Source organism: Monodelphis domestica, chromosome 1 (assembly GCF_027887165.1).
Source record: "Monodelphis domestica isolate mMonDom1 chromosome 1, mMonDom1.pri, whole genome shotgun sequence".
Taxonomy (NCBI): Eukaryota; Metazoa; Chordata; class Mammalia; order Didelphimorphia; family Didelphidae; genus Monodelphis; species Monodelphis domestica.
In genome coordinates this window covers 295,902,300-295,925,845 of record NC_077227.1, presented here as the reverse complement: position 1 = coordinate 295,925,845, position 23,546 = coordinate 295,902,300, and the positions used below count along the sequence as shown (strand labels likewise).

The following is a 23,546-nucleotide window of genomic DNA, read 5'->3' as shown; positions in this document are numbered from 1 at the left end:
CAACCTGGCTATGTTTAGGTCTTGCTCCAGCATTTACCCAAGACTGCATAGTATTTAAATCAGTGCTTGTTGTCCCTGGCTACAGGCATTTTGACATTGATTGGTATACCTAGTTTGATTATTGTTATTATTTACATTCCATCTATTATTATTATTATAATTATTACTATTCCAGTTATTGTTTCTATTATACCCATTATTTAATTGTCTCCTAACCTGATTCCTAAAGCAGCAGTCTCTGTACAGGTGTCCAATGCGATCACACAGAAATCACACCGTCTGGGGCCTGATTTGCTTTCACTTGGTTTATAAGTATTATTAGTATACCTTGGTTGTACAGATCTTAATGCAGCGACAGCTTTTATTTCTTTGATTTCACTCTCTCTAGCCTTTGATTCAGCTTCTTTGTTTCCTCTTTAAGTCCTCAACAATAGTATCCCTGTCATCATTCCTTTCCTTCTAGTCTGTGATCAAATATGTGGCCTTCCTCCATAGATCATCCAACTTTAATTACTCCCAGTCAGGGTAATTTGTTTTAAAAAAAAAAATTGCCTGATCTTTGGGACAGCATTTCTTTTCATCTTATTTAATCCCTCCAATTTATTTTATTTTATTTTTTTAGTTGTTTTTTTTTCAATGAACAAATATTCATAATCAAACAAAACTAATTCCCACATTGGCCACATTAAAAGTAAACAAAAAGTTTTATTTTGCATCTTGTATCTATCACCTTTCTTTTTTTTAATTTTATATTTTATTTGATCGTTTCCAAGCATTATTCATTAAAGACAAAGATCATTTTCTTTTCCACGCCCCCAACCCCCATAGCCGAAGCGTGGTTCCAATGGGTATCACATGTGTTCTTGATTCAAACCCACTGCCATGTTGTTAATATTTGCATTAGAGTGTTCGTTTAGAGTCTCTTCTCTGTCATGTCCCCTCAACCGCCGTAGTCAGGCACTTGCTTTTCCTCGGTGTTTCTACTCCCACAGTTTTCCTCTCCTTATGAATAGTGTTTTTTCTCCTAGATCCCTGCAGATTGTTCAGGGACATTACACCGCCACTAATGGAGAAGTCCATTATGTTCGATTATACCACAGTGTAATGTCTCTGTGTACAATGTTCTCCTGGTTGTGCTCCTCTCGCTCTGCATCACTTCCTGGAGGTCATTCCAGTCTCCATAGAATTCTTCCACTTTATTATTCCTTTTTGCACAATAGTATTCCATCACCAACATATACCACAATTTGTTTAGCCATTCCCCAATTGATGGGCATCCACTCGTTTTCCAATTTTTGGCCACCACAAAGAGCACAGCTATGAATATTCTTGTACAAGTCTTTTTCTTTCTTATTTCTTTGGGGTATAGAACCAGCAGTGCTATGGCTGGATCAAAGGGTAGATATTCTTTTGTCGCCCTTTGGGCATAGTTCCAAATTGCCCTCCAGAATGGTTGGATCAGTTCACAACTCCACCAGCAATGAATTAATGTCCCTACTTTGCCACATCCCCTCCAGCATTCATTACTTTCCTTTGCTATCATGTTAGCCAATCTGCTAGGTGTGAGGTGATACCTCAGAGTTGTTTTGATTTGCATGTCTCTGATTATAAAAGATTTAGAACACTTCTTCATGTGCTTATTAACAGTTTTTATTTCTTTATCTGAAAACTGCCTATCCATGTCCCTTGCCCATTTATCAATTGGAGAATGGCTTGGTTTTTTGTACAATTGATTTAGCTCTTTATAAATTTGAGTAATTAAACCTTTGTCAGAGGTTTTTATAATAAAGATTGTTTCCCAATTTGTTGCTTCCCTTCTAATTTTGGATGCATTAGTTTTGTTTGCATAAAACTTTTTTAATTTGATGTAATCAAAATTATTTATTTTACATTTTGTGATTCTTTCTATGTCTTGCATGGTTTTAAAGTCTTTTCCCTCCCAAAGGTCTGACATGTATACTATTCTGTGTTTACCCAATTTACTTATGGTTTCCTTCTTTATGTTTAAGTCATTCACCCATTTTGAATTTATCTTGGTGTAGGGTGTGAGGTGATGATCAATTCCTAATCTCTCCCACACTTCCAATTTTCCCAGCAGATTTTATCGAATAGTGGACTTTCGTCCCAAAAGCTGGGACCTTTGAGTTTATCGTATACTGTCTTGCTGAGATCGTTTGCCCCCAGTATATTACACTGATCCTCCTTTCTGTCTCTTAGCCAGTACCAAATTGTTTTGATGACTGCTGCTTTGTAATATAGTTTAAGGTCTGGGACTGCAAGGCCCCCATCATTTGTGGTTTTTTTTTTTTTCATTATTTCCCTGGATATCCTTGATCTTTTGTTATTCCAAATGAACTTTGTTATGGTTTTTTCTAAATCAGTAAAGAAATTTTTGGGGAGTTCAATGGGTATAGCACTAAATAGATAAATACGTTTGGGTAGGGTGGTCATTTTTATTATATTGGCTCGTCCTATCCATGAGCAGTTAATGTTTTTCCAATTGCTCAAGTCTAGTTTTAGTTGTGTGGAGAGTGTTTTGTAGTTGTGTTCATATAGTTGGTGTGTTTGTCTCGGGAGATAGATTCCTAGGTATTTTATTTTGTCTAAGGTGATTTTGAATGGGATTTCTCGTTCTAGTTTTTGCTGCTGAGCTGTATTGGAAATATATAGAAATGCTGATGACTTATGCGGGTTTATTTTGTATCCTGCAACTTTGCTAAAGTTGTCAATTATTTCAATTAGCTTTTTGGTTGAATTTCTAGGATTCTTTAAGTAGAATATCATGTCATCTGCAAAGAGTGATAACTTGGTTTCCTCCTTGCCTATTTTGATGCCTTCAATTTCTTTTTCTTCTCTAATTGCTACTGCTAGTGTTTCTAGTACAATGTCAAATAGTAGAGGTGATAATGGGCATCCTTGTTTCACTCCTGATCTTATTAGGAATGCATCTAGTTTATCCCCATTGCAGATGATATTAGTTGATGGTTTTAGATATATACTGTTTATTATTTTTAGGAATGACCCTTCTATTCCTATGCTTTCTAGTGTTTTTAATAGGAATGGGAGTTGAATTTTTTTCAAAGGCTTTTTCTGCATCTATTGAGATAATCATGTGGTTCTTGTTGGTTTGCTTGTTGATGTGGTCAATTATGTGGATGGTTTTCCTAATATTGAACCAGCCCTGCATCCCTGGTATAAATCCTAGGTGATCATGTTGGATGACCCTTCTGATCACTTCCTGGAGTCTTTTTGCTAGTATCCTATTTAAGATTTTTGCATCTATATTCATTAGGGAGATTGGTCTATAGTTTTCTTTCTCTGTTTTTGACCTGCCTGGCTTTGGAATCAGTGCCATGTTTGTGTCATAAAAGGAATTCGGTAGAACTCCCTCTTTGCTTATTAAGTCAAATAGTTTGTATAGTATTGGGATTAACTGTTCTCTGAATGTTTGATAGAATTCACTGGTGAAGCCAGCCCTGGGGATTTTTTCTTAGGAAGTTCTTTGATGGCTTGTTTGATTTCATTTTCTGATATGTGATTATTTAAGAATTCTATTTCTTCTTCTGTTAGTCTAGCCAGTTTGTATTTTGTATATATTCATCCATATCACTTAAATTGGTGTATTTATTGCCATATAATTGGGCAAAGTAGTTTTTAATAATTGCCTTAATTTCCTCTTCATCAGAGGTGATGTCCCCCTTTTCATCTTTGATGCTGTTAATTTGCTTTTCTTCCTTTCTTTTTAAAATTAGATTGACCAGTACTTTGTCTATTGTGTTTGTTTTTTCAAAGTACCAGCTTCTTGTCTTATTTTTTAAATCAGTAGTTCTTTCACTTTCAATTTTATTAATTTCTCCCTTAATTTTTAGGATATCTAGTTTGGTTTTCTGCTGGGGGGTTTTAATTTGATCACTTTTGAGTTTTTTTTATTTGCATTTCCAGTTGATTGATCTCTGCTCTCCCTAGTTTGTTAATATATGCACTCAGGGATATGAATTTACCTCTGATTACCACTTCGGCTACATCCCAAAAGGTTTGAAAGGATGTGTCGTTATTGTCATTTTCCTCGATGAAATTATTAATTGTTTCTATGATTTCTTCTCTAACTAAACGATTTTGGAGTATCATATTTATTAATTTCCAATTAGTTTTTTATTTGGTTTTCCATGTACCATTACTGATCATTATTTTTATTGCCTTGCGATCTGAAAAGGCTTCATTTATTATTTCTGCTTTTCTGCATTTGTGTGCCATGTTTCTGTGACCCAATATATGATCAATCTTTGTGAATGTGCCATGTGGTGCTGAGAAGAAGGTGTATTCCTTTTTATCCCTATTTATTTTTCTCCATATGTCTATTAATTCTAATTTTTCTAAGATTTCATTCACTTCTTTTACCTCTTTATTGTTTAATTTTTGATTTGATTTATCTAAACTTGATAATGTTTTAAGTCTCCCACTAATATGGTTTTACTGTCTATTTCTTCCTTCAATTCTCCTAGTTTCTCCATTAGAAATTTGGGTGCTATATTATTTGGTGCATACATGTTGATTAGTGATATTTCCTCATTATCTAAAGTCTTTTAACAAAATATAATTACCTTCCCTATCACTTTTGATCAGGTCTCTTTTTGCTTTGGCTTCATCAGATATCATGATTGCAACTCCTGACTTCTTTCTGTCAGTTGAGGCCCAGAAGGTCTTACTCCATCCTTTAATTCTGACCTTGTGGGTGTCTACCCACCTCATGTGTGTTTCTTGAAGACAACATATGGTAGGGTTTTGGATTCTAATCCATTCTGCTATTCGTCTATGTTTTATGGGTGAGTTCATCCCATTCACGTTCAAAGTTATGACTGTCACTTGTGGACTCCCTGGCATTTTGATATCCTTCCCTAATTCTAACCTTTCTTCTTCAGCTCTACCTTTTAGTCCAGTGATTTACTTTAAATCAGTCCCCCTTGTCCCCTCCCTTGATATGTTTCCCTTTCTAGTCCCTCCCTTTTTATTCCCTCCCGCTCCCTCCCTTTTTCCCTCCCTTTTTTGTGTCCGTACCCCCTACCCACCTTGCTTTTCCCTTCTCCCTTCCCTTGTTGGTTAGATAGAATTCAAGATCCCAATGGATCTGGATGTTCTTCCCTCTCAGAGTTGATTTCCCTGAGAGTAAGGTTTAAGTAAAAACTCTCTTCCTCTTCTTCTTATAGGAGTTTTCTTCCCCTCCCCTTCCTGTGTGAATCTTTGTGTGAGAAAGATTATTCTATTTGGTCTTTCTTTTCCCTCTATTTACACATTACATTTTCCCCACATGTTAGATTGATATAAATGTAGTCCTTATAGAAGAGAGTTTGAGTAAAAGAAAAAGATAACATTTTTCTCCTTTTCCCTTTCCTTTATATTTACCTTTTCATGTATTCCATGCTCTTTGTTTTTCGATATCAAACTTTCCACAGAGCTCTGATCTTTTCTTTGCAAAAACTTGGAAATCTTCTATTTTGTTGAATGCTCATACTTTCCCTTGGAAGTATATAGTCAGTTTTGATGGGTAGCTGATTCTTGGTTGAAGGCCCAGATCTCTTGCCTTTCTGAAAATCATATTCCATGCCTTACGGTCATCCGGAGTGGAACTTGTAATGTCTTGTGTGACCCTGATTGGCATTGCTTTATATATAAATTGTTTTTTTCTGGCTTCTTGTAAGATTTTTTCTTTTGCTTGAAAGCTTTGGAATTTGGCAATTACATTACTGTGAGTTGTCTTTAGAGGATTTAGTGTAGAGGGTGTTCTGTGAGCTCTGTTAGTCGCTGTATTGCCCCCTTGTTCTAGAATCTCTGGGCAATTTTCTTTGATTATATCTTGTATTACGATGTCAAATTTGCTGTTTATTTCTGGCTTTTCTGGTAGTCCAATTATTCTTAAATTGTCTCTTCACCCTCTATTTTCCTAATCTGTCACCTTGTCAGTGAGATATTTTATGTTCTCTTCTAATTTCTTGGTCTTTTGGCTTTGCTTTATTAGTTCTTGCTCGTTGTCTTTGAGTTGCCTAATTCTGACTTTTAAAGCCTGGTTTTCCTTTTCACTTTGGTCAAACTGGTTTTGTAGATGCATGAATTCCTTTTGCATTATTTCCCACCTTTCCTCCCAGAAGGCTTCCATCTTTTTGATCCTTTCCAGATCAAATTCTTAATGGGTTTGTGGAGAGTTTCCATTTCCTTTGGAAGGTTTTGGAGCATTTGCTTGTGTTTCCTCTTCTATCTCCTCTGAATTTTGTATTTTTGCTCCATAAAATGTGTCCAAAGTCGCCCCCTTCTTCTTGTTTTTCTTGGAATTTTGGGGCTTTTGTGCTTCTGTGGAGTTTGCCATCTCTATCTGAATGGGGAGGATTAGCTTTTCTTATCTCTGTCTGGTGTTCAGAAGTTTTAGCCCCAGGCAGATTGTCCGTTCTATGCAGTTGTTGTTCTGTCTTCCCGGGGAAGCCAGGAATTGCTGGTGTTTCCCTGTTACTGCCCTCCTCAGTTCCCTCCTGTTGCTTCTCCGCTTCTATGTTGCCTTACTTCCACGCTCTGAGCCTGGCTTGGCCCTTTCCGAGGGGTGTTTGTTTCTGTGCCTTAGCTGGCCAGAAGAGCCAGCACTCTGATGGGGTAGGGGCCTCGGCTTCCCAGAGCTCCGAGGGCTCCTGATAGGATTAGCTTTCCCTGGGTTGAACCAAGTATGCCCTGAGGCAGGGCCCTTCCGTGAGACTTGGAGGGCAGGATCCAGCCAGGGGGTTACAAGCTCCCCCCATCTCTCTCTGTTTCCCTGCTGTCTGTGTTGGGTGCCCCCTCTTCTGAGTCAGGTTGTTTTCAGGAAGAGGTCTTCAGAATAGCCGGCCCTGAGGCTCTGAGGTTCCCTCTGCTGCCTTGGACTCGGTGCTCTGGGTTGGGGGGGATGGGTCCTGGGACCTTCCTTCTGCCTACCCCTTAGGTCCAAGTGATCTCGGGTTCTGGCTTTTGGGGGGGACCATACCTTTTGATCCAGGTCCAGGAGGAGGATTCCAGGTGCTGTTGTGCGTTTTGAATTTCGGTGCCCTAGGAGCATATAGTTTGAGTTCAGTAGGGAAGGGTTTCTGGAGATCTGAACTTTAGCTTTCTTTAAGCCGCCATCTTGACCGGAAGTCTTAAGACAACATTTTTAACAAAGACCCTCTTAATATGTGCAACTGAGTTCTCTTCCAGGGGATCCACTCCCAATAAAGTTTTAGCTGCTTCAGTTATCCTTTCTAAGAAAACCGCAGGAGTTTCAGAGACCTTCTGCTTGATTGCCTCAAATTTTGACCATGAATTGGGCCTTTACCCATTACCTCCAGAACTGCATCTCTTGCTTCTACTAACGTCTCATAAACTCCCTCTTCAGATGTATCTAACTTCAAATCCTCTGGCCAGGATTGCAATAAAGGATCTGTTCTAGTCTCCTGAATAAATTTGGTTCTTTCTCTCTTAGTCAAGACCTCCTTCATCAGTAGCCAAAATCTTTGAAGTCTGGATCGTACAAATCAATTGCCCTACGCATCTCTTGAATCATCCTATTAAGTTCGTCATTAAAAAGTGGTGTTCTCTTCCTGATGGGCTCAAGGTCTTCTGGGGAAAATCTCTTATGTATTTTCACTTTATCTACTTCATTTTGTTTTACCAGTGGCATATCTCTAAGTGGGCACAAAGAAATTATTCCTGCTGCTTCCTCTTTATCTAGTCTATTTAAATTTTCCCCATTATTGTTTACTCTGTTGGTATCTTGTGCAAAGCCTTGAGTCATATTCAGGTTTATTAAGTGCTTGAGGGTATCAAGTTGGAATTTCATTTCATAACCAAATTCATAACCATCATCTTCATGTCATCCCTTCTAAATCAGGTCACCAAATATTTTAGATGCTTAACACATAGGCACACAGAGACATGAGATTTATAGACCACACAGACACAGATTACAGCCAGGGGTACATAAGCCATAATGTCACATGGCTTAACATCCATTAAGGGTTTCAGACAGTCCATAGCAAACACATAATGATAATAATTAGGGAACATTTCAAATACAAAATATGGTACATGAAGAAAATAATTGAAGAACAGAAACAGTACATTGCTAAAAATGTCTACAGACATGCCAGCTTCCATTATAAGATTATTGCTACAATGTATATTGTACATATACTAAAGACAACAAAATAAATTTCAAACAATCAAAACAGTTTTTTTTTCTCTTAAGATGGCTGCTCCAAGATGGCTGCCATGGTCCGTGGTACAGCTTCAGTAACCCCTTCAGGAAGCCAACCCTCAGAATTCTATGTAACCCCCTAAACTCATAGCTAGCTAAATACACAGAGAAATATACAATCAATCATACAAGAAATAAATACAATATATAGATTCTTAACTTAGCTGGCTTCACCAAACTGTTAGGATAGGATTTTGGATAAGGGAAACACAAGAGGAAAAAACATAAAAATCCACTTTATTGTTTTGGAAGGGAAAGGAATAAGGGCTTAGGGATTTACTTATGCTTATTCTTATTTAAAAAACTAACTATGCTAACTAGGTTACTAAACTAAAAGAACTTAACAAAATAGCCAAATATCACAGCAGGGGTCCAAAACCAGTTGGAGTCATGATCTGTTGTTGTTAGATGTCCAAGCAAGTCCTGATATCCAAGTGAGACTGAATGCTGCCAGCAGCTAGATACAAGAACCCTTCCTCAGTTCAATACAGGAAAATCCTCTTCAAACCTTCCTCTTGATTTCCTCAGGAGCCCAGAAGAAAAGTCCATTGGGGCAAGATGGGATCTTCCCAGATCCTCCAGCTCAGGCTCCCATATGACTGTGACACTTCGTCACATGCCACTGTCAATCATACCTAGGTTTGCACTTTTCAGTTTTTGCACAGTTTTGCAAATTGCAAACCTTTCCTTCCATATCACAGTGGAGATCTGGGGTGAGGGGGGCCAGCAGTGGTAGCAAGGAGGAGGAAAAGGGGAAGGAAGATGGTTGGAAAGCAAGGAGAGAGTGGGTCAGTTGGAGGATTTGGCAGGAAAAAAAGAACCCGGCTCAGCAGGGGTTCTCCTGGTGGGGGAACTGGGGGGTGGGGGGAGAGGGCAGCTGGAGAAGCTGGGCTGGAAGAGGGAAGGGTGAAGGGAGGAGAAGATGGTGGGGAAAGAATGCAGTCTTAGTGGGGGTGGGGGTGTCAGAAAGTAGGTTTGGAGGAGAAAGGAGGGAGAAAGAGAGAGAACAGCTAGAGAGGTTGGGCTGGAGGAGGAGGAAAGGAGGGAGAAAAAGAGATTAATTGGATGACAAAAGAGCATAACTGTCTCTCAGTGGGGGTCCCCAGAGGAGCTGGCAGAAAAAAGAAAAACTCAGTTCTTCAGGGTTCTAAAGGGAAGGAGGAGGTGGAGGAAGAGGAGTGAGAAGAAGGAAGAATGGGAAGGAGGACAGATCAGGGGGACAAGGGAAAAGCAGATGTAGTGGCAGCCAGAGTATTGGTTACCCCTTTTACATGGGCTGAAGGGCAGAGAGCCTGGGAGAATCGGGGCAGGGGAGGGTTTCTGCTTATCTTAAAGGTTCTGTGGTCCCTTCGAGTCACCTGTTGTAGAGCTGAAAGGAAACTCTATAATGTTGATCTCTCAAAAACTTTATTTAAAGAAAAAAGACCTGATTTCCCCTAGCCTGAAATTGACAATTCTTGCTAAACCTCAGTCAGATTCAAATGTCCCTCCTTGGCATGGGATTGGTCCATTCAAGACCAATACCACACCAGGAAGTTAGGGGGAAGTGATCTCTGGGGCAAGCTGGGGAATGCAATCACCCCAGCCACAATATTTTTTTTTTAATTTCAGAAACTTTAATGCAATAAAAAATTCTACTTCCATAAATGAATGTCACAAAACAAGAACTATAAGGATAAACAACAAAGTCCTTTTACTTTCAAAGTAGATTAATTATCTGACCCCAGTGAGGCCAAGAGTTTCTTTCTGGCTACATTCCAAATTCCATGAGAAAGTATTTAAGAATATACAGTATCTTTCCATTGACTCTCCTATGAATCCTCAAAAGTATGAAGTGGTTTTTTAAGTAATCACATTTTAAGTTTTATTTCACAATTTAAGTATTTTACATACATTCATAAAACATCTTATTTTTTCATTAGCTTATTTGTGCTACAACTTTCTATTAAGAACATAGCCAATTTATTTAAATTATTTTCATAAACCCATCACATAGGTATAACATTTATAGAACCACTGAAATAATACAGGAAAAATGACTTCATTAAAGACATTAGACAGTGAAAATTAAAACAACAATAATAATAGTACCTTGGTATAGGGACAATAGAACTAGCCTGGGAATCAGAAGACATTAATTCAAATTCTGGTTCTGTCATTTTCGGTATGTAAATTATTTATTGTCTCTGAATTTGTTTCTCATCTGGCCAAGGGCAGCTGTGCCACTTGAGAAGCCAATATTCTTATATATTATTGGCCAGATTTGTGATCTATGAGTTTATCTGTGAAGGAAAACCTCTTCCCATAGATGCAGCTTTCAATAGCTTTTCTGTGAATTATAGTCTTACCATGTTCTCTATAGCAATGAAGATCCAGTTTTTAATTGCTAATAATAGTACTTTTCATAGTGTTTTTACATTAATCATTTTAAGCAAACTTTTGGGAGGAGTGCAGGGGTTTCAGTTCTGTGATCACATCTTTGTTAAATAATGCTTTCATGTTGAGCCCTTCATGGATGGAGGTTGTCAACTCTGACTTATAGTCTTAGTTGCTTGAGGACCCCCAGAGGTTACTTCCAGCCACAATATTTAAAAACCCACACTTCCATACATGTAGGACAATTTGTGCAAAACAATGGAATTGGTAACCAGCATTTTGTGTTTGAGAAATAGGAAATAGACCAGTTTGGCTGGAATATAGAACTGCAGGGAGTAATATGAAACAATACTAAAAGAGTAAGAGAAATTCTTACTGTAGAGAGTTTTAAATGCCACGTTGAGGATTGTATATTTTGCCTTAAAAGTGAAAGGGATTCATTGAAATTTTTTTTTGGTAGAGAAGAGATATACTATGTTAATTTTGTAGATGTGGGAAGGATATAGTTTATTTCAGTATCCTAGGCAAAAGTTAATAAGTGCCTGACTTATGGAAAAACTTGTGTTATTAAAGTAAGCAGGAAATATTGTTATAGAGGTAGAATTGTAGAAATGTTGTAGAAGTAGAATTTGAAAGACTTGGCATTTATATGTAAGATTAGGTTTGTCAATTTATTTCTCATTTCTATCTATTTTTCATTCTTCCAAATCATGTGTAGCAGAGATTCAGAGTGGAGTAGTTAACTCTTCAGTCTTTTACCAAATCCGCTACCTATTCATTTTTCTTCTCCTGAGATATAAGATATAATTTTTGGTCATATGTTTGAATCATTCCTTAATAATATTACAACATCTTTTTCATTAATTAAATAATTATTTCTGGATTTCTATTCCTAGTTCTTAAGTAGTTCTTAAGTTGAAGAGACCCTTCTCCAATAAGTCCTTTAAATTTCCCATTGCATATCAAAATTCATAATCTCCTTGGCTTAAGTAAAATCATTTACTAATTAGGATATTTATAATTTCTATAATAATCCAGAAAAAAATTACTAGCAAAATATTAGCTATGAGAAAGCTCATAGCCATAGTTACATTTAATAATGACTACTATTCTTGACTTCTAACTTCTAGAATATAGTCCCACCATTCAGCTCAAGGTTATAGCCAAAGTGTCTCAATAATCTCATTATTTATTAGCATTATAAAGGTTAAATTCAATCTTATATAGGAAACTTTTCAACAAGCACTTCTCAGTCTCAGTTTCTGCCCAACCATCACTATTGTTTCTCCAAAATAATAATTCAACTCCCTTTCTCTTCACAGATTGCTCAGAAATAAACATTAAATTGTCACTGTTCAAAATTCTAAAGTTTAGCAGTTATTTGAGTTTTAAGTCTTCTTAACTCCAGGCCCAGTGCTCTATCCACCATGTCACCTAGCTGCCTCTAAAAAGGAAACAGGAATTAAATTAATTCCCAAGAATCACACAGCTAATAATTATTAGCAATAACAATGTAATTAATAATATCACACATTATTATAGTTCTTGCTTTTTTAAAATTCTAGTTAAATATAAACTAAAAAAAGAGACAAATACAAAATATTTTGTATATGTATAAATAACACCAACAAGGCATTGGTTTTTCTTTTTCAAAACTTTTGCATATTAAAGGCTTGTACTCAAAGCACACTTGCATGGATTGTGTAATACTGGTGAGAGGGCCATCATGTGTTTTTACTTTACTTTACTTTACTTTAATTTAGTTCTCTTGAAATTTAATTGAGTTCTCTTGAAACTTCTTATTACTTAAGTTCTAAATAAGTCATTTCCCATGAAGTAAAGGATGTCTTTATCTCTTTCAGTGTAGGACTGTGACAGTGACAACCACTAAACAAGAATTGTTTAAGGGGATACTGTAAGTCTTCATATTTTAGTGTTAATTCTAACATAGTTTAACTTCTGTGGAATTTGTCTTATAGGTTGTACGAGATCAGATATCTCACTGCACAGTAAAATTGAGACAGACTACTGGCCTCATGGAGTACTGCCTGGAAGTTATAAAGGAAAATGATCCCAGTGGTTTTTTGCAGGTGAGTGTGTACTTCTTTGGTTTTTACATTTTAAATATTCCGCAGGACTGGGGTCATCTAGGTGACTCAGTGATTTGAGAGCCTGGCTCAGAGACAGGAAGCCCTGGGTTCAAATCTGGCCTCAGACATTTCCTAGATGTGTGACCCTGGGAAAGTTACTTAACCCCCATTTCCTAGCCCTTACCAGTCTCTGATTCCAAGAGAGAAGATAAGGATTTTAAAAACAAATAAATAAAAATAAATGTCCCACAGGACTAGGCCTAGGAATTTAAGTTCAGAAATATCCTAACTTATCCTATCAGTATATCCTACCTTAACACAATTTTGTATTGTAATTTTCCTGTTATAAAATTGCCCACCCAACAAAAAACATTGCCAGATGCTTTGAGTTATAAATAATATTAATGTATGGGTAATCCGTGCAGAATTTTATTGAAAAAAAGAAATAAACGTAAAAACACCTCTTAAGCTTCTATAATTTCATAAACTTATGACCTTTTAGAATCACTGTGTTTTAGAAATTATAGGGACTTTAGAGGCCATCTAGTTTAACCCATTCATTTTAGAAATGAGGGAAGTGAGGTGACAGAACAAGCAATTGTGGCTCACAAGAAGAGGGAGGTGTCTTTTAGAATTGAGGTCGTTTATATCAATCAGTGCATCTAGTTAGAATGGTTTTATCAACAGAAAAAATCCAAATAACCATACATTCATTTACTTTCTCAGTGCCAACTTAATGACTAATCAGTAGATAATTGTTGGTTTCAGAAGTAATAGCAGAACTATTAGAAAGATAATGAAGTATAATGGAAAGATTATTGATAATAAGGAAATAGGATTGGTAGTTATGAGTGACCCTTGGGAAGTCATTTAATTACTGTTTTTTAGAGACAGCTAGGTGGCACAATGAATAGAGCAATGGGCCTGGGGTCAAGAAGACTTGAGTTCAAATATAGCCTCAGACTCTTACTAATTTTGTGACCCTGGGCAAGTCACTTGACCTGTTTGTTATTTGTCAAATTGGGAGAGTAACAGCAAATATCCTCACACATTTGTTGGGAATATTAAATAAAATATTTGGAAAGTTCTTAGAAAGGTGGTAGGCACATAGTAGTTCTATATAAATGCTTATTCTGTTCTCTTTCACCTACATTTCACTTTGTTCATCTATAAAAAGAGAACAATGACTAATATTTATACTATCTACCCCATATCAGGTTTATGAGGAAACATTTATATAAAGTAGCTGTAATGATTAACAACTCACATTTACATAGTCTTATGTAAATTTTCAAAATTCTCACCAAATCAATCAATACATTTATTAAATACCATGTGCTAGCATTGTACTAGGCCCTGAAGATAACAGAGACAAAAGTAAAATAGTCGCTTGCCTCAAGGAGCTTACATTTGGATGAAGGAAAGATATGATATATATATATATATGTATACATATATATATATAAATGTGTATACATGATGAATACCAAGCAAACAAAGTAACCTTGGAAAAGTACTAGCATCTGAGGAGACTTGAAAATACCTCCTATACAAAGTGGAGCTGGAGATGAAATTCTCTACCTGTGTATAGCTTGGGGAACAAGTAATTTAAAGGCAATGATCCAGGAGAAAGAGTGCCATGTGTGAAAAATAACACACATAGACATATAATGAAATGTTATATGTGTGTGTTTATACATGCACACAAAGTAAAGTAAATAAAAGGTAATTGATAAGTAAACTAGCAGTTTGGGGATTAGTAAAGACCTCAAGGTAGCATTTGAATTGAACTTTGTAGAGGGCTTGATATGAGGAGGTACAACAGGGTAATAAAACTCATTTAAATAATAATGCCCAGTAATACATAAGTACAATAGAAAAGAACAGGAGAAGATAACTGCTAAATATGTCTTCATATCTCTGTGTGCCCAAGAAGATGGCTTCAAATCTAAGTACTTCTATAGGAGGAATAGGGATAAGAATTCAGTGTCAGTGTCCTTTATTCTCCCAAGAAAAGTCCTCTGATTATTGAAAATTCTTCTATTCCTTCCAAAATTGTTTCTTCTCAGGTCACAATAATCTCAAAATGTATTATGAATGAGTAAAATAAGACTTAGAGAAACTAAGTGATTTCCCTGGTCACATTTATATTATTTTTTATTAGGTATCAGGTATTTATATCATTTACTATTAGATATATTAGGTATTAGAGTTGTTTTAAATCACTGAATTAATTTTTCCCACTAGACCAATGTGATTTATACCTTGATAGTCAATCATTCCCTACCTGAATATACTTTAATATTTTCTGTTAGTTAATGCCAAATTTTAATGAAATATAACTGAAATTAATTACACACATTTAGATTCCTATACTCAGAGCCTTTTGGTTGCCGGTTATAACATTTTCAAATTAAAAATAATAAATTAAGAAACAGGAGAACAATAGAGGGAGAATGGTTGTGATGTATAGGAAAAGGAAAGTTCCACAATGAATACATAAAAAGAGAAAGTCTCTAGTAAATCCTAACTGTGTTCTAAGTATCAGACTAAGTTTTAGACATCAAGACACAAAAACAAAGATAGTATTCTGAGCATTGGTATCTAGCACATAGTAATCATTTAAAATTGCTTATTGCATAACTAACAGACCATAAACACAGGAAAATATTGTTTAGAGAGGGATATTTTTATTTGGAAGTGTATTGGGATGATGAGTGGAACTAAATAATAACATTGATTTGAATCATGGACCCATGACATGCCAAGGTATGTGTATTTGCATGATAGCAAGGCACTTGGTAAGAAGATAGCCAGAAAGAGTAAAGAAATATGGATAAAACCAGATAAAGATGTAGTGGGTAATGAAATACAAATACCAATCAGGATAATGGGGACCAGGGTTTGGTTTTTAGTTTGGTTTTTAGTCTATTAAGTGATAATCACTTAACAGATTTTGTCTTTAAGATGTTAGAAATTATATTTTGCAAAATATTATTAATTCAATATTTTATAATCTTCTGTCACCTTCATTTTATTATTCTAAAGAGAGGTACAATGTCTTTTCCTAATATGAGATGGTCAGTCATGTAGGACAGGTTACACATAACCTATTGAAGTAGCACTATTTCCATTAAGACAGTAAAACCAAATGAATTGCATGATGTAGTAATTATTGCTTCAGTTTACATGTCATTTATATCAATTTTGCACCATCCTTGCCTATGACTAAAAGTAAAGTTAGGTCTCAACCTAAGGAAGTTTGGAAATGGGTCAAGAAAAGTTTTGGATTATGTAAAGGTTTTTTCAGCTACCGCACAATTTTTCAAGTTAAGGATTTAGCACATTTTGAAAACTACTCTATTGCTTGGTGTGGCATGTAATCTTTCCCATAATTTTTAATGTGATTAGATCTCTGATGCACTCATTAGAAGAGTGCACTTGACTGAGGATCAGTGGGGAAAAGGGACCCTTACACCAAGGATGACAACAGACTTTGATTTGAATCTAGACAACACACCTTTGCTGCAGTCCATCCATCAACTTGACTTTGTACAGATGAAAGGTAAGTATTTATATACAAATAAATCAGAAAGTATCTCGTGTGGATATTATTGTTCATAGAAAGATTAAAGTGGTGTTGAATTCCAGAATTTCACAGACCAGTAATTGTTGGGAATATGAACATACAGGTTAATTTAGAGGACTACTTCATGTCCAGTATTTAAAGAGGATTTGTATAGTGTCTGTTTTCTCATTTAGTGAGATTGTCTATTTTTCTATGTATAATCTGGCTCTTGGGTACTCAGATATCTATTATATGTTACATATTTTTCCTAACCTTTAATAGGGTTTTTGGATTATGTTCTTGATGGCTATTACATTGCAAAAAATATTGCAGGACAGAAGACTTTTATAATACAATCGCCTATTTTTTTTTTTTTGCAAAAAAGACCAAAACTTGAACCCAAGGATAAAGTCAGCATTGCACACTTATTAATGGAAAGAGATTTGGAAAATTCTTTAAGCAAGTAGCACAGAAGAGAAATATAAGTCTAGACCAGTGATGACACACCTTTTAGAGACTATATGTCATGCCCTGCCCCACCACGGGATGACACCTACCAATTCCCCTTTCCCCCAACCCAACCCCCAACTATCAGAGGACTGCTGGGAAGAGGGGCAGGAGAAGAATTTCCTCAGGTGCAGGTAGAGAGGGGGAGGGGAGTGGCCTGAACATTTCACTTATTTCCAGCTTTGCTACATGTTCGATGCCTACCTTACCTGGGAGGGAGGAAGTGTTCCCATTGGGCTGCTGGGGAGAGAGGTGGTTGGAGTGAAATATTGTCCTCAGCCACAGTGGAGACAGGGAAAGGAACAGCTCCACTCAAGTCACCTTTCCTTTCTAATAATGAATTCTGATGAACAAAGGTGTGCATGCCCACAGAGAGGGATATGTGTGCCATCTGTGGGACATGTCCAATAAGTTTACCACCATGGGTCTGGGATATATCTGACAATGCATTTTAACAGCTTCTTTGAAGAAGGGAAGGGAAAATAGCCTAATGGGGACAAATTGACTATGCTTTGGGGGAAGAGGATGTTTGAGATAAGCCTGTAGTTTCCAAACTTTATTATGATATCTGTCGTGGTGTAGAGTGCCAGAGTTCTTATGTTGAGAGAAAAAGTAGATATACAGGGAGAGAGAGAAGGAGAGAGAGAGAGAGAGAGAGAGAGAGAGAGAGAGAGAGAGAGAGAGAGCGAGAGAGAGAGAGAGAGAGAGAGAGAGACTGAGAGAGAGAGAGAGAGAGAGAGAGAGAGAGAGAGAGAGAGAGAGAGAGAGAGAGAAAGAGAGAGAACAAAACAAAGCAAGGGCAAGATAGAAAGATGTATGGCCTTCACTATCTCCATTTTATTATGACAAAAAGAAAGACTTTTATAAAGAGTAAAATGCTAAGTATTACGTCATTCTTGGGAGGTGTTGCTTTCCCACAGAATATTATTTATGAAATGACTTCTCACAAGTATGTTATCAGGGTCCCTTTATAAACGTAAGCAAATTGAGAGTGACAGCTCATCTATTCTGTGTAACTTAGGGAAAGGAAGGTCTGGATCTTACATCCATGATATTACAAAGACTTCTTTGCTCTTCAGAATTAGGAAGGACTCAAGGTTTGATGATGACCATACTTGGGGAGGAACCCTTTCTTATCTAACTTGCAGCCTAGAGAGCAGCTATGCTGTAAACTCAGACTGGCCTTGCTAAGAGTCTCAGACAAACTCACAAGCCTGACTTTTCTGGATGCTTTTCTTCAATGGGCCTAATTTGTCCTTGGCTTCTTCGTAGGTATCACCCATTTTTTACTCCCATCCCATTACCCAAGTTACTCACCTCTACCTGCTTTTCACATAACAATTTATATAGAACTTTTTCCTATGCCATAATTTATTTTAACAAGAGAATGGTAGTATATTTTGCAATCTTGTAGAAATGGTTTGAACTCCACACCAGCACTATCTTACAATTTTGGAAAGGATTTCCTTTTTGGGCTGTTTCTTATAAAATTGATTACTTTTGCAAAAACTTGAAAAACTAAATATCATTCCTCACTAATATTCCTCAATATAAGGTGGAAATATTTAGAAGTAGTAATTGTCATGTAAACCTATATCAAATTGCTTGTCATCTCAAGGAAAGGGGAAGGAAAAAAGGGAAATAACTTGGAACTCAAAATGTGAGGAAATAAATGTTAAAATTTGATTCTACATAGATGTATGAGAGATAATAAAACATTTCTAAAAATAAAGCAGTGAATGCATATTTGTATTTTTAAAATTCATCAAGTATAATAAAATTTTTACATGGCATTTTTATCAAAGTTTGCAAAGCATCAAATCTGTCCAAACACTTTTAATAAATAAGATATTATCAATGTTATCTTTAATTATAATTATTCTTTCATTTACTTGAAATTCAAAATAGGAAGGTGCCATTTTCTCAGTAAATCAATATAAAGGTCTTCTGACATATGTGCAATTCTCTTTCTTATTACATTGTCTGTTAGTGGAATCATTTAGATTATTTTGCTTACTGAGAATTGTTTCACACATAATCAAAAACTACAGAGACCACTGCCATTTTTATCTGTTAAAAGATGCTTTTTAGACTTAGCAATTCTTTTAAAAATTTTTTATTATTTTTTTCATTTTCTCCAATTGTCCAAAAACAATTTCTAATATTTTAAAAAGAATTTTGAGTCTCTTATCCTTTTCCTCCCTCCCTCCTCTTCCATCCCTGCTGAGATGATGAGCAATCTGATACAGATTTTTAATTTACTAACATGTTAAACATTTTTCCATATTAATCCTTTTATGGAAAGAAATTTGAAAAAAATTAAGAAAGCAAGTGAAAAAAGTTTTCTTTGGCCTGAATTCAGATTCTTTCACTTCTCCCATTGGAAGTAGATGGGATTATTTTTTTAATCACAAGTCTTTTGGAACTGTTTTGAATCATTTTATTGCTGAGAAAAGATAAATTATTCACAGTTGTTCATTGTATGGTATTCGTATCACTGGGTACAACTTCTTCCTGATTCTCCTTATTTCACTCTGCTTCAGTTCACATAAGTCTTTCCAGGTTTTTTTGAGCTACTTGTACTTGTCATTTCTTACAGCACAATAGTATTCTATTACAATTGTAAACTATAACTTACTCACCTATTCTCCAATTTATGGGTATCCACTAACTCTCTAATTCTTTCCCCCACAAAAAGAGTTACTTTAAATATTTTTGTACATATAGGTCCTTCCCCTTTTTGTTATTTTAATCTCTTTAGGATACAAATCTAGTTTTGTTGGGTAAAATAGTATGTACTGTTTTATGACCTTTTGGTTAAGGGTGCTAATTTGCTCTACAGAATGGCTCAATCAGTTCATGACTCCCCCAAAAGTACATTAGTACATTTTCCCACACCCCTCCAAGTTTCATCATTTTCCTTTTCTGTCATAATAGTCAATATGATGCATGAGAGGTGGTATCTCAGAGTTGCTTTAATGTGCATTTCTCTACTTAATAATAATGATTTAGAGCATTTCCCTCATGATTATAGAGAGCTTAAATTACTTTGTCTGAGAACTTCTGTTCATACATTTTGATAATTTATCAGTTGGAGAATAGAGAATGACTTGCATTCTTATACTCTCAACTCATTTCTCTATGTATTTGAGAAATGTGGTCTTTGTTAGAGAAACTTCTTGTTAACATTTTTTTCACCATTATGTTTACTGGAAATTACTCTCTATCCTATTCCTCCACTTATTCTTTTCTCCTTTCTTTAATTTTGTCCATACTCAAAAATTGTTTAGCTTTTGATTATCACCACATTTGCTTTTCCCCCATATTATTATTATTTTTAGAATATTTTTCCATGGTTTCATGGTTCATGTTTTCTCCCTTCCCTCTCTTCCTTCTCTTCTCCTGGAGCTGACAAGGAATTCCATTGGTTTATACATGTTATTATTATAATATATTATACTGTACTATACCATATTAATTTTGTTGAATAAAATAACTAAATAAATGTATTAAAGAAAATTAATTAATAATAACAATATTAATATATTATGTCATAATATATTACTCAAAACCTATTTCCATATTATTTATATTTGTAATAGAGTAATCTTTTTTAAAAATGCAAGCCCAAATCATATACTTTTGCAAAAGAAATTTACCCTTCCCCTTTCTGGGGTCATGAACATTGAAATCCTTTACCTGCTTTGGCTTTTTTGACTTTGAGATTCTAAAAGAATTGAAACTGGCCATAGGCAGCAAGGATTCCAAAGAATATTCCTACTGGCAGCTCTGGACACATCACCTTGATGGTTCAACCAAGCTGAATATTGCTCAACACTTTTCAGTTAAATCTGAAAAAACAGGCACCCTGGCTTCTTCCCAGCCTCCATACCATGAGGGTACTTTTCTTGATCTAGCCCATCCTAACTTGACTACTTTGACAACTTCCCCAGCATACCACTTTCACCTCCCACCCCACCACCTCCTTCCTTCTCAGCCCACCTTTGGTGCCATCTCTCTAAACCTCCTTACTGTTTAACCCTTCCCCACCCAACCTCTGCCTTGTCCTACACACCATTGCTCTTGCTTTTCCCAGCCTCTGCCTTGATCTTTCTACCTTTTCTTTTGCCTTGCCCAGATTTTCCTTCCCCACTGTCCAGATCTGCCTCCACCTCTCCCTCCTTCTAGCCCGCCCCTCCTCTTCCTCTAGTCCCATCCCCAACCAGCCTGCCTCTCTCCTCCCCCTACCCCAGCCTCATTTTCTCCCCCCCTTGCCCAGGTTCTCCTTTACCCTCTTCTCCCTCTCCCTGCTTGGCCTCCCCCTCTCCTACTTCTCACTCACTCTCCCTCCCACTGGCCAATCTCTCTCTACCTCTCCTTTCCCATCCCCAACCACACCATGGACATTGTGCTCCATCCCCACCCAAACAACAAGCCAAGCACCAGGAACCACAGATAAATCCAATATAGGTCTTTCCCCAAAAAAATATGGTCCCACTTATGATAGATGAGGGAAATTAGTAAATATTAGACATCATACATCTTTTTCTCCAAAAAATATTGAAAGATTCATTGAGAAAACTCCTGCCATTGAGGTGGACCCTATTGTGGTGACTAAAAAGTTTGAAAGTATATTTAGGGCATATAATTCACTTTGGTCAGATATTACTGAATGGCTTAATTCTTTGTTAACAGAAAGTGCAAGGAACAGAATGCTTTCCATTTTGAAAGGGTCCCAAAATGACAGTGTAGTAGTTTGGTCATTGGAAAATCCCCAATGGAATCCCACTGTAGCCAAAGATTATGCGTATTTATATGAGGCTTGAAATTCTTTATTAAAGGGAATGAAAGCTTGCTCTGCAAGACCAAGTAATTGGACTAAACTTGACTGCATTAGGCAGGAAAAGGATGAGAGACCATCTCAGTTTTCTGACAGAATTTTTGAACTAGGGTCTAGAGATTTTGGCCTGGATGTCTCCAGAGACATAGACTATAGAATCATACTCATTTTGTAAATCACTGTTCCTGAGATATTAAGAAATATTTTCAGAATAGTAGTCCAGACTGACCTAGCATGGACATTGAACAATTAAAGAGAACAGCAATATATATCTTTGAAAGCCATGAAAGGTGTGAAAGATAGAAAGCTGAGAAAGAGGAATTGGAGAAAGGGAAAAGGCTGAATTGTAAATACAAGAGAAGGAAAAAAGAGATTAGAGAAACGAGAAAAAGAAAGAGGTGAAACACAGATATCATAGCTCCTTTGAAGGAATACATAAGGCAACCAATAACATGCTATTTTTGTGGGAAACAAGGTTGTATAGCTATGAATCATAGAAACAGAAGCTAGGAGAATAATAATAATGATAGAAACCCCAATAGGGCTAGTAACTCAAATGAGGCAAATAATAATTTATACCAAAACATCCATCATGAACTTGTTCATTGTATTCTCTTATCAATGGGAAGGAGAAGTAGCAGAGGAATAGGCAGTGATCTTTATGATGGTATAGGGTGGGGAGGAACTCTGGAGTTGGGGGTGGTGAAAACTTCAACTTCCCAGATCCTGATGTTTTAATGCCAGTTATCCTAAAGAGCCTCACATGACCCTGAAAGTTGGGAACACTTATTCTGATTGCCTTCTAGACACTGGAGCTTTCAGATCAATTTTAGTAAGTAAACCTAATTCTGAATGTAATTCGATTGGTTCTTTAAATGTAGTATGTGTATAAGGAATATCCTATAACATTCCAAAACTCTCTCCTCAAATGGTATCTGTGGGACCCCTATCAGTAGAACATTCTTTCTCTACAAACTGCTAGGGAGAGATCTATTAAGCAAACTTAGAGCCACAATAAATGCTTCCCAGATGACTGTATGATACTAGAATTGCTTATGGAATCTCTAACCTTGTTCCCAGTCCTGCTTCCAGACAGTCAGGAATTGAAATCCCAGTAGATATCCCTGAGTCTCCCTGGGCCAAATCTTCTTTTGTTGTAGACCTACTTAAGTCAGCTGTTCCTGTTCAGATTGGAACAAAAGTGACTCGCCTCCTTCCATCCCTCATATCACCTATCAAGAGAAGCAGTCAAAGTAATTTCCCCAGTAATAGATTCATTAATTGAGCAATGAATAGTCATTCCATGCAAACCTGAATATATCTATTTTCCCCGTAAAGAAGACAAAGTCAGGACCAGATGGAAAACCTATTCATTGGTTTGTACAAGATCTAAGGACTGTAAATAATCATTTCATAAAGAGATACTCTGTGGTTCCCAACCCAGTTACAATTATCTCATTTATTCCCATCATGGCTATATGGTTTACTGTAGAAGATTTGTGCTCTGCATTTTTCTCAATCCCTATCCATGAAAATTTTAGGAATATATTTGCCTTCCCCTAGAAAGGCTCTCAGAGGTCAAGGCTATCACCAGGATTTGTTGATAGCCGTACTTTGTTCTCACAAAATTTAAGTCAGGATTTAGCTAATATTGTTTTTCAGAAGAGTTATTTAGTACAATTTGTGTATGATTTGCTCTTAGCCATATCAGATGCAAGACTGTGCCAGGCAGATAACAAGCATCTTTTCTTGGAGCTCCATAGGAGAGACCACACAGTCTCTAAGGCAAATAAATGTTCAGTGGTGTCTTCCCAAAGTAGAATGTTTAGGTTTTGTTCTAACTGCTGGAACCCACTCCATTCCCCCCCAGCACATTGAGGTTATTCAGAAACTGACTGCCTCATTCACTAAGAAGTA

General features: G+C 36.4%; 1 protein-coding gene across 1 annotated transcript in view; it reads left to right on the top strand.

Annotated features, from left to right (window-relative positions):
- The window catches only part of TRIM9 (tripartite motif containing 9), a 240,804-nt gene that overhangs the window by 100,393 nt on the left and 116,865 nt on the right, over nucleotides 1–23,546 (top strand). Inside the window, exons 4-5 of the mRNA XM_007473218.3 lie at nucleotides 12,604–12,714; nucleotides 16,126–16,279. Of these exons, the coding sequence (XP_007473280.1) occupies nucleotides 12,604–12,714; nucleotides 16,126–16,279 (265 nt within the window). The remainder of the gene's footprint in view (nucleotides 1–12,603; nucleotides 12,715–16,125; nucleotides 16,280–23,546) is intronic.